At 30.1% G+C, this 12,369-nt stretch overlaps 1 protein-coding gene across 1 annotated transcript; it reads right to left on the bottom strand.

Annotated features, from left to right (window-relative positions):
* Positions 1 to 556: 556 nt before the first annotated feature.
* Positions 557 to 11,746, bottom strand: LOC113791020 (uncharacterized). The gene is made up of 6 exons (XM_027340737.2): positions 11,510 to 11,746; positions 11,317 to 11,394; positions 11,113 to 11,228; positions 3,109 to 11,010; positions 2,809 to 3,042; positions 557 to 2,705 (listed from the first exon to the last, which is right to left on the bottom strand). The coding sequence occupies exons 1-6, from the start codon at positions 11,604 to 11,606 to the stop codon at positions 870 to 872; spliced, it is 10,263 nt and encodes a 3,420-aa protein (XP_027196538.2). The 5' UTR covers positions 11,607 to 11,746; the 3' UTR covers positions 557 to 869.
* Positions 11,747 to 12,369: the final 623 nt, after the last annotated feature.

Here is a 12,369-nt window from a genome sequence, read left to right as displayed (position 1 = left end):
ATGCTTAAATTTAACGGAAATGATAATATCCGATATTTGAGCAAACAAACAAACAAACACCACACCTACAATTTTGTTTCATTGTGGTTCATCATTATCATCATCCATAATCATCATGATGAAAAATTACATAGCCACAAACTTTTTTTTTTTGAATAAATCAGTTTCTTTTCACCTGTTTCGGTTTGAATAAAGAAGGAAAGATAATGAATGATGATGATGATTATCATCACCTTTTACATCATTTTTGAATGGATCCATTATGATGATGATGATGATGATGATGATGATAATGATTCGAATGAAAAAAAAAGATTCGATTCGAATGTAAATGTGACACCTGTGTGTGTTTGTGTGTATGATGGCCTCGAATCAGATCATCAACAATTTTCAACAACAACGAAAAAAAAGATAACTTGATGAATGATGATGATGGTGAACCATTGAAAATTCCATTGTTGACAGTGCAAAAAAAAACAACAAACGGAAGAGAAAAAACAAAACAGGAAAAATGAAAATTTTTCAACTTTTACCCGCGACAAACATTTACTGTAAGTTTACTTCTGAAATTTTTCATTTATTTAATGTTTTTCTTTGTTTTCTCAATGAAAAAAAAATTCTAATAAATATTAATGAAACAATAATGATAATGATTGAAGACATCAAACCATTAACAACAACAAAAAATGAAATGATATGGTTCCATATATTCTCTCTAAAACATGAAATTAACAAACAAACAAACAAAAGCAAGAAATAACTAATAATTGGTAAGTGAGGAACAAAAAAAAAATAAAAATAAATTTTTTCAGATTTAAACATAAATTGTTAATTAAGGGAAAAAAATTCATCTTCTCTTTCTTTGAAATCTAGATCCGAAGATTTGATACTTCAAATTTTCGTTCCTCTTGTAAATGTTTAGCTTCATCAACAAGTTGTATAATACGTTGTAACATTTGTGGTGAATCACAATAAACATAGCATGGATTTATATGTGATGGATATTCAAAATTTTGTCTTTTATGAAAATAATAATCTTCTTGATTAGAATTTCGTCGTACAGAAGAAGATTGTGATGTTGATTGTTGATGAAGTTGTTGTTGTGGAATACCATGTACAGGTGACATACGATTCGACATTGATTTTGTTGGTGTTTGACGAAATTCAATAAAATGACAAATGATTGCCGTTTTTGTTGTTGTGGTTGTTGTTGATGATGATGATGATAATGATTCATTTAAATGATCCAATTCTAATTGTGTTCCAATCATCGATGTTAAATCTGTACAACAAGACTGTGTTTTAAGAAAAAATTCACCATCATGTAACATCATACGATGATGATTACATTCATAAAATGAATCTAATGGTAATATTTGTAGCTGTTGTATTGGACAATTCATTAAAATTAAATCTTGTTGATTACGAAATTCACCATCATCATTACCATCATCCCATACTTCTTCTGATGGTAATTGACATTTACGTATTGGTGCATGAAAAAAATAAAGCCGTTCAGTTGTTAATAAAACAAAATGACGATCCGATAATGGAAATACATGTACAAATTGTTCACCATATTCACGTTGTGTACCAAAATCAGTTGTATTATAAAATCTTGATTGCCATTGTGATTGTTGTGATTGATATCTTGTTAATCGACCATCAATAGTTAATGTACGTGGTAAACGTACACGTCTTACTTGTCTACCATTTATACCGAAACATGCTTTACGACTTGAATCACGTACAGCTGTAGCAGCACCCGAAGCAAAATCTAACATTCCAACAGCTGGTTTAGTAAATGTACCAAGAACACCTTTACTTAAACCGGATAAAAAACCAGTTACACCTCCATGATTAACGATACCATCATAGGTTTGTGTTATTACCGATGTAATACCACCTAGAATACCATGTGCTAAACCGAATGCACCGACAACTAAATGTGATCGTTGACCACCAATACCACCGGTTTGTTGTTTAATTTTTCTACGAATTTCTTGATGTCGATCATCCATCGTAACAAATCCCAATGATTCGGATAAAACCGATGTAACTTTAGCCGTTGAATCCGATATTCCATGCGTAACATTCATAATCAATCCACGAATACTACCATCCGAATAGAATTCATTTAAACCTTCAATAACATTATTGATAAAACCAACAGGATTGCCCAGAAAATCTACTGTTCCAAGAATTTTTGCTGCTTGACTTCGTAATTCACTTCGATAATGTTCATGTATTGAATCCTGTAAAAAACGTCTAGTCATTAAACTATAAACTTTATGAAATGGTTTCAATTGTATTAATGCTTCTTCGAATCGTATCAATTTTATGCCAGCTTTCTTTTTCAATTCATTAAGACAATGACCAATAGTAGATGTTGATGTAAATACCGATAGTTTTACACGACGAAGTTGTATCAATAAAAAGGCAAAAAAATATTGTGCCGAACGTGATAATGAACTGGATACAACATTTCCAGATGTATGATATAATAATGATGGATTTGTTGCTGTTGAATGAGCAGTAGCAGCAGCAGCAATTGCAGCTGCCGATCCATTATTTATAATCGATGTTGATGAACTAATTTCATCCATTTCCGAATCAACTGGATCATATTGAATGAATTCCAATAATTTTAATAAAACTAATTCTTCAATATTCAACACCAAATCATTTATGCTAATCTGTAGACTCTGTTTGAATTTTTATTTTTGGAAAGAAAAAAAAAGAAATTCAACAGATAATATATTAGACACGAAAGACACATCAAAACAAACAAAGACAAAAATCACTTACCTTAAAAACATTAATCTCAACATTCGGTATAAATAATTTATGTAAATTAAATGTTATTGCTGGACGTTCAGCTATATTGTTGTTACGTTGTTGTCCTGCTGTCGTTGTAATCGATATTGAACGTGATGATTGTTGTTGTTCCTGATCTGATTGCTGTTGTTGTTGTTGTTGATTATCCAGATTTGTCACATATAATACAACTTCTTTTTCCGAATCAAATAGTTGATTGTCGACCTATCAATCAATCAATCAATCAGAATAATCAAAACTTATTTATAAATAGTAAAAAACAAAACAAACCTGAAAATCTTCGACAACACAATTTAAACGACATTCAGCCGGATTACATAGTAATTCTAATATAATTTTTTTCATAAATAAAAATATAATTTCTTCATTCATTTTTGATATAATCGATATGCCAACCGAATCAATCTGTAACTGTAATTCTAATTCAGTTTTATTCAGCAAACGTATTAGAAAACTTTGTTCGGCCATTGTATTTGTTAATAATTCATTAAGTTGTGCTGTACCAAATGTACCACCACCACCACCACCATTACTATTATTTGAATTATCTGAACGATTAAATGGTACTAAATTTAATTGTCGACCATTTGCTGTCAATTGATTATCTTTAATACGTAATACTCGACTAGGACCATCGGCCAATATCGATACATTCAAAACACCAGATCCTTTTCGCATTTTTTGTTTAATCATTGCTTGTTGTCGTGGAATAACAGTTTTAATCATTGATTCAGTTGGCCCTAATGCTATTACAGCCATTGTACCGGTTTGAAATATATCGTTTAATATGGTCGATGTATTTGTAACAACAGGTTGAACAAACATATTCCAATATTTTAAACATCGTAAACGACCATCTTCAGTAAAATGCCATGTTTGTGTTGATGAACGTTGTGGATTTAATTTACGAACAGCTAATGGTATCGAAATAAAAGCTGCATTCGATATTAGATTATCAATTTCATCATCCATTACATCTAAAACCATTAATGTTGATGAAGAAATTGTTGTTGGAAATTTTACTTCAGCAAAACCTAAATCTTGAAATCCTGGTGGTTCGGATGGTGGTGATGATCCTTCATGAATCAAATGATTAAGTTGATCTAGACGCCATAATTGACTTCGTTTAGCTCGTTCTTTTCGGCCAAGAAACACTGGTTTTGGTCGATCATTTTCAATACCAATTTGATATGTATCCGGTATTGGACAATTTGATAGATCATAATCAGGTACATCTAACACAAGCATTTTTGAACCAACATCATGTTCAACAAATGATAAATCCGGTCCAGCCATCATCATATACATTAATTGTTCAGTATCATCATCCATATAATAACCAGTAAATGGTACACCAACATTTGTTGTTGCTGATGTAAATGTTTCTTCAAATGCTAAATAATAGAAATTATCATAGGTTAATGTATTGCCCGGTGCAAATGAATTAAGATCATATGTTGATGATGAACCACCCGGTGCACAAACAGTTAAATGTGGTGGCTGTGTTGGTTCATCCAATGCATATGGTACGGATGAATTTGGCCGTACAATTGTACGATGATATGAACAACCAATTTGATAAAATTCTATAGCCACTTGTGAAAAATTTTCCACACGAATTGGTGGTGGTAAACTATTTGCATCAGTAAATACAATAAAATATGTTGCATTTTGTAATAAAATTTCTACACGTATAAAATTTGATCGTCCCGAATCATCACGAATATTTAGCTGAAATGAAACCGATGGTTCTGAACCAACATCAAAACAACCGGACCATAAACAACCAATTAATGATGCTATTCGTACGCATAATAATTTTGGTCGATCCGTTGCTGGCCAATGGAATGGCATATTTGATTTAGGTAATGCTGAAATTATCTGTGATTTTTCCACTGATTCATTATTACTTTGTGTACTTAAACGACGACTAAAAGAATTTCGATGACTATTTGTACCACTTTTGATTGGACTTGACATTAATGATGGTGAAAATGTATTTGTTTGATCAAAATTATTTCCATATAATGATTGACCCGAAACATCTGACGACGGTTGGACAAAACATTTTTGTGCAAATTCTAATTTAAAACTTGTTAAATTTTCAATCTGAAATCTTGGTGCAATAGTAACGATTTTTGTTTGATTATAACGATCACGACCTTGTCGAATATCTATACCAAATTCATAGATTTTTTCCTGTGGTATACTATCCTGTTGTGAATATTCAGTAACTCTTAAACGACGATAAAATGTACCCTTTTCAAGACAGAATAGATTACACCAACGTGGTGACATATGTGGTAACATTCGTCCTAAACGCATTATACAATAATGTGATGAATCTGGATCGGCAAAACTAAACAATAACGGTGATATTGATCGTGCACGTTCATGTTCTTCATATTGACCGGCAGCCTCAGCAATTTGATTTGTACCACCATCTTGTGCAAAAACAAGCGGTAAACCACTACGATTAACAATCCAATATGGTGCATAAATAGTTATAGTCATTGCATTCGATGGTTTTGGACAACCAGTTTGTACGGCTATATGTGCATTAAGTATTAATAAACGATTACGAGCATCATACATATCGATATGAGTTTCGAAATTTTTTATAGCACCCGGTTCAATATGTAATGGTCGACATCGAGGAAAATGTTCCATTTGAAATTCAATACTGAATGATTCTAATGGTGAAATATAATGTACAGAATAATCATCACCAGATTTTATTGTTCCAGTTGATGATGATAATAATTGACTAGATGTTGATGAAGATAATGATTGTCCATTTGAATTTGGATTATTAATAATTTTAAATCGTAATTCATATGGAAGACGATTAGCCAATTGTAATGGTGGTAATAATGTTATTGTATGTGATGGTAATGTAACTAATGGTGAAATTTTTGGCATCATCATCATACTAGCATTCGATGATTGATTTGATTGACGAAAAATATTTCTTGATTCAATTAATGCACCAATAGAATTACGTTCAACTAATACGGATACAACATATGCTTGTGATTTTGAATATGATCCATGTTGTGTATGAGTGATTGGTGTACAAATCTGTAATGAACAATCTAATTCACCAAATTTTCGTACATGATTCCAATTTACATATGTTGAACAGGTACCAATACCAAGATCACATGGTCTTAATTGAATTCTTGCATATAACAAATCTAATGGAACAGGAAATATTCCATGTGGTGCAATCATATATGATGTACGTACATCAGACATTGCTGTATTGACAAATTTTAATTCAACCATTTTGGTTGTACGATTAGTAATCAATAATGATGATCGAACAGTAATCAATTTAATTGCTGTCGATTGTAATTGAATTTCAAACACTAATATAGCCGATTGATTTGTATATCGTTCCGATATGACATGTCGTATGAATGTTCCTTCCCGTTCAATAGATAATGGAAATGTTTCCTGCCAACCATCAACTTTTACAAAGATTTTCAATTGTGAAATAGTTGCCGTTGATGATGATAATGATCGTGTTGGTAATAAATTCTGTCGATGTTTATGACTGGAATTTTGTTTCGATGATGATGATGATGATTGTAATAGATCAACACAATCAAAATAAACAATATGATCAGCCTGAACATCAAGAATCGGTTTAAGATCACAAGGTGTAATAAGATCGGCTGCTTTTTCTGTGGAGAACATTTTTCTTGAATTCGATAAATACATATGTAAATCAGTACCGGTATCATTTTTCAATGCAAACGGTATGAATGGTTGACGATGTCGAAATGTACGACGATCCGATGGTAATGACATAAAATGTTCAATATCTTGACGCCATGCTCGATGAACTTTTTCAATCAAATCTAATAATGTACGTGAAATGTTCATATTGAACATTTTTCTTATCTCAATTTTGATTGCTAATTTTTGCCGTGCAACAGGTATACGATTAGTTGATGCAATTGCTGCTGTATTTAACATTGATTTTAAATGACAACGTGGTTCATGATGTTTCCAGGAAAATGCAACCTGACAATTTTCAATAAATGGTTCCCAACCGGATAAATGTGAATTATAATAATCACAATAAAAATTTGTTTGTGCATGTGCTTCAATTGATCTAGTATAATATTGCATTAAACGAAAATCGGTAACACCTAATTCAAGTAATGGTAAATCAAGTTGATTACAATCATCAATAATTCGAATAGAACCATTGGAAATTTTTACTTCAATCACCGATAATATTGATAATAATAAATTTGATGATCTTGATCGATTTGGATTTTTTCTTCTATTATCATTTTTATTGATATCATTTTGTAAAGTTATAATATTTGTAGAATTTATCATTGCTACATCAGTGGTTGTAGCAGCCGATACATCCGATGTACATTGTGAATGATTATCTGTATCAGAATTTTGATTTATTTGATCATCACGATTTTGTTCATCATTTGTTGTTGTTGTTGTTGTTGGACTTGAAAGCATATAAGCTGCTTCAATAATATCACCATTTTTTAAGGCTAAAGCACGAAGACTTTCACGTGGATTAAAACCCAAATCAATTAAATTGTTTAATCGACTTCGAAATTCTTCAGCATTCAATCCTGAACTAGATAATGTTATTTGCTGTAACATTTCCATCATTTCATCATCATTATCATCATTATAATTTGGTTTTACTGTTGTATTCAAACTAGAATTATTCTGATCTAATGTCGATGAATGAATCGATGATATTGGCTGTTCAATCGAAGTTAATGTATTAAGAATATGCCAGAAAACTAATAAATCTGTATAGGAAAATCGTACATCAATGGCGGAAATTTCAATGGAAAGAACCATTTCTGGTTTTGCTGTAGACATATTTTTACTATTTTTATGTCGTACACCTAAATCATTTGAAAATGCGGGCAATTGATCGGAACAAAAATGTTGACGAATGGAAAATTTTTTCGGTAATACTAATGGATCAATACTATTAACCGAACTTATTAGATTAAGTCCATCAACTATATTGACAGAATCGGATGATTTTTTACCAGTAGCATTAGTGGTTACAAATGATGATGATGATGTTGTTGTTGTTGTTGTTGACGATGTCATAGAATCATTCATCGATGAAAAAAGAATTTTACGTTCAAGTACAATTTCGATAACAGTTTTTTGTAGAATTGGTACACCAAACATATCACAGTAATAAAGTTTATCCACAGGTATAGTAAGTTCAGGTTGTCGAATTTTTGAATCATTCGATCGATTCGATGATGAATGTTGAGCAAATTTTTCAATATTTTTTGAACAATCCAATGAATATACACTTAGATCACGAATTTCAGCATTATATGAATTATTTGAACTTGATGTTGTTGTTGTTGTTGTTGCTGATGATGATGATGAATTTTGTGATGATGTTAATAATGGTAATTGATTACCGGCTGTACCGAATTTTCGTTGCCTTTGTTTTGCCGGTTTCCAAACAATCATTTCACGACCAACCGAACGTATTATATCGGTCGAATGATTATGATTATTAAGTAACATATGACCAAGATGAAATACAACAACTTCATGACTTGATGGTGAAATTGGACATATTATAACCGGTGAACGAATAAAAACATTCAATTTAAAATTATCAACAAATGGATTTGCCATTGATTGATTTTTGGATTTTAATTTTGTTTTACGATTTGTAGATTTTGTTTGCATTTTAAATAATGATAATTTCGATGATGATGATATTGTTCGTATCGATGTTGGTGGCGGTGTTGGTGATGTTGTCGATTGAACATCATTCAATTGTTCGGCCATCGAATCAGCAGTAGCAGTAGTATCGGGTACTATTCCACGTAAAACTTCAGTAGTTGCAGCACGAAAACGTTCTTTAAATGCACGTGAAAAATATGCTTCAAGTACATCACTAAAACATTTTCTACATAATGAAAGTTCATATACCAATATACTTGAATGTACATAACAAAATGATGCCATTTCAATATTCAAACGAAGAATATTTTCATTCATATGTCTTGATAATGAAAACATTAATGCTTTTTCAACTGGAATTGATGTTGTTGTTTCTGCTTCACTATTATTACTAATTATTGTTGAATCATTATCATTATCATCGATAGTTTTTCCAATTGATAATACACGACGATGACGATTAACGTTAGGTGCTGTTATAAGATCTAATAATTCTAATGAATCCATACGTCCATCAATAGATAACATATCTGAACTAAAACGAAATTGCCAACCACAACCAATAAATATAGCTGTTGCTAATTTTTGCATTGAATTTGAATTTTCCGTTATTATTGTCGATATACTATCATCCGTACGTAATAATGTTAGATTTAAATTTTGACATTCAAAATTCAGATCTAATTGTAATTGATTTAATTCATTTTGTGTTAGATAAATATTTTTCGGTTGTTGTTGTTGATGATGATTATGATGATCAGTTACTGCAAGAATAAGTTGTTTTCCATTACAATTATGATTACCATTATTATAATCACGATTATGACAACTACAAGCATAAGCATTTGGATTTGTAATATCGATACCGATTTTCATCTGATTAAATTCAAATTCTAATATTAAATTTCCTTGTTGTTGTTGTTGTTGTTTATTTTGAAAAAAAGATTGTGAATTTTGTTCATCTGGTGATTCTGAAATATCCGTTCGATCTGTTGTCGTTGTTGTTGTTGTTGTAAGATTATTGAATGCCATCAATTGAAATGATGAATTATGTATCTGAAAATTAAATTGACAATAAATAGCATCACGTGTTATAAATATATCTTCAGTTATTGTTGATGATAGATTTAATGATGATGATGTTAGTGGTGGATTAGAATGTTTATCCGAATGAAAATCATTATTTTGTTGTTCAGATTCTTCATTGGCATTTGTAGATGATTTTTGATCCGTATCATTTGAACTATAATTACTATAGTAAAGATTTGATAAAACATTAAATGGTAAAAACCAATAACCACTAGATGTTTGTGATTGTTCTGTTATCGTTTCATTTTCATTATGATCTTGTGTAGGATTCAATTGTTTTTTTAGAATTTGATTGGCACGCCAGAATACAATTTCACGAATTGAACATAATTCATCTAATGTAAATTCATTTTCAACACGTTCTTTTAAACAACGTAAATCACGTGAAAATGATTCCGGATAGATTAGATAACATAAATAGGCATTATGATAGCCAACAATATCACGTGCACGTTGAAGAATAAAATGCCAATTAAAACGTTGTCGTCTTTGACGATAATCTTCAAGATTTGCGTTCACTGCAAAATGCCACCATGTTTTCGGTTTAAATTCATAACGAATTGAAATTTCTTCGTCTTCGACATCTTCATCATCATCATCATTATCTTGTTGTTGTTCATCAGATTTTTTCTGTATTGTATTAATCATTGGTCGCCATTTACGATAACGCCATAATGTTTTATGTGTTTGAAATGCAATACTCCAATCTAATAGATGTTTATATTGTATAGCTGTCATCATAATTGGTACACATTCTAATTGTACATCAATTACAGTTCTTGGTTGTTTACATGATTTCAATGACATTTCTGAACAATTTCTTTTTAGATAACATTTTCCATTAACCGGTGCAATCATATAATCATGTTCAGTTTCAATATTTTTATGATTTAAATTTCGATCTAATGTTTTTCGCATATAATCAACCATAATATCAAAATCAAATTCACTAAATAATAATGTTTCTACATCAAAATAACAGGCAAATGATTCAAGATCAATTAATTTGAATAGAAAATTATTATCATTATTAAAATTTTGTCCAGTAACAAATTTTGGTTGCCAATTTTCATCTGTTGAACAAATTGTTAAACTACGTATAACAATACCGGTTGCAAATGTACAACCAGATATTGTTGAATAATCTTCATAACGTATATGTATTGATGATATTTTTAAATGAATATTCATTAAAACATTATTAATTAATGATGAACCATAATTAAGCCATGATGAATATGATGATGAATAATATGAATTTGGTTCAGTTAGATCATCATCATGTAATGCTTTCCAACGTTGTTCCATCATATCTAATTGTGATATTTTAAATTCTTGTTGTGAACGTTTTTCCTCTTCTTCATTATACTTTATTTATTTATATAGTTTTTTTTACAGAAAAAAACGAAACATTTATAATTAGTTGATTAGAAATCGGAAAATAAAAAGTAAAAGGGTAAAAAAACATACTGAAAAATTTGTAATCGGCTTTACAATCAGAAATAAATCTTCAATAGTAATAACTAATGGTTCGGATGTAAATGAACTCCAGCTTGGAAATTTTATCGAAATTTTTCCAATAAAACCTTTGCATTTTTAATTTGAATTTGAGAAGAAAAAAAAAGTTTTAAATTGAAATACTGTGAAATAGAAGAGAAAAATCAAACAACCAACCAGTATTTGCTTCCAATGGTAAACCTAGATATCTTATTAGATCACGTTTTAATGGAAGATGTTCGAGTTCAATTTCGCCTAAATTTTTTTGTGAGGTGGGGGAAAAGGATGACAAAATAAATTGAAATACGGAAATTGAAAAAAAAATCATCATCATAAATCATCTAGGTTATCAAGAAAAAAAAACCCATACCATTTTTCAATGACATACGAAGCTGATGTGTATTGACATTTCCAAAATAATCACCAATATAGGTGTTTAGAATCCAGGCAGCAAAACTTTCCAACATTTTTTTTAAAAGATTACTTTCAAATTTTTAATCCGTTTTTCTTAGAAATAAAAATTTCAATTAGAAGAAAACTTTTTTAAAAAAAAAATCCATTTTATTTTCACACTTTGTTTTAAACACGTGTCACACAGTACACACGGTGTGGAGGTTAAAAGAAAGAATGAACAAAAATAAGACTAATGACAAAGTCAAACAATTGTTTGGAATGAAAAACAAAAACAAACACACAAATTAAAGAATGTTCTGTTTTTGTTTATTCGGATTTTGTTTTTTTGGCTCGTCTTTGAATAAATAAATTCACTGATCACAATCGTTGTTTTGTTTTGTTTAGTCGTTTTACAAACCCTCTTTAAAACAGCTGATTTAATTCTATTTTCATAACATTTTTTTTAACACGTTTCATTCCTGAAATCAATCCAATTCAATTATAAAAAATAAGGAGAAATTATTACAAAATTTTTTATAATCAAGTTCTAGATGTACACATCGATCGTTTTACATTTGTATACGAATTGGATTCGTTTTTTTTTCGTTTGTTGACGAAGTAAGATAACACAATTATCAATTAATATGATTGAATCAGATGTGGTAGAAAAAATGTCGAAATGATAAATTAGATGATGAAAAAGATTTTTTTGTTTTTAATCGAAATTTTTTTTTTTCATTTGTTTTTTGTTGATGAAATCATTTTTCTAAAAAAATAAATCCATTAATAACATGCGCAATTTTTTTTTTTTTGGTTCGTCCTATATGAACGTTTCGA

Source organism: Dermatophagoides pteronyssinus, unplaced genomic scaffold (assembly GCF_027571235.1).
Source record: "Dermatophagoides pteronyssinus isolate colony J.1.1.1.1 unplaced genomic scaffold, Derpt_VIB-CSIC_2022.12 sq0012, whole genome shotgun sequence".
Classification (NCBI taxonomy): Eukaryota; Metazoa; Arthropoda; class Arachnida; order Sarcoptiformes; family Pyroglyphidae; genus Dermatophagoides; species Dermatophagoides pteronyssinus.
This window is presented reverse-complemented; position numbering and strand designations above follow the sequence as displayed.

What these genes read in the sequence shown, in the direction of transcription:
- LOC113791020 (XM_027340737.2), bottom strand. Translation starts at nt 11,606, where the DNA reads ATGTTGGAAAGTTTTGCTGCCTGGATTCTAAACACCTATATTGGTGAT. An exon ending in ACCATTGGAAGCAAATACTG is followed by an intron (nt 11,229 to 11,316) that starts GTTGGTTGTTTG and finishes AAAAATGCAAAG; the next exon opens with GTTTTATTGGAAAAATTTCG. An exon ending in GTGTTGTCGAAGATTTTCAG is followed by an intron (nt 3,043 to 3,108) that starts GTTTGTTTTGTT and finishes ATTGATTGATAG; the next exon opens with GTCGACAATCAACTATTTGA.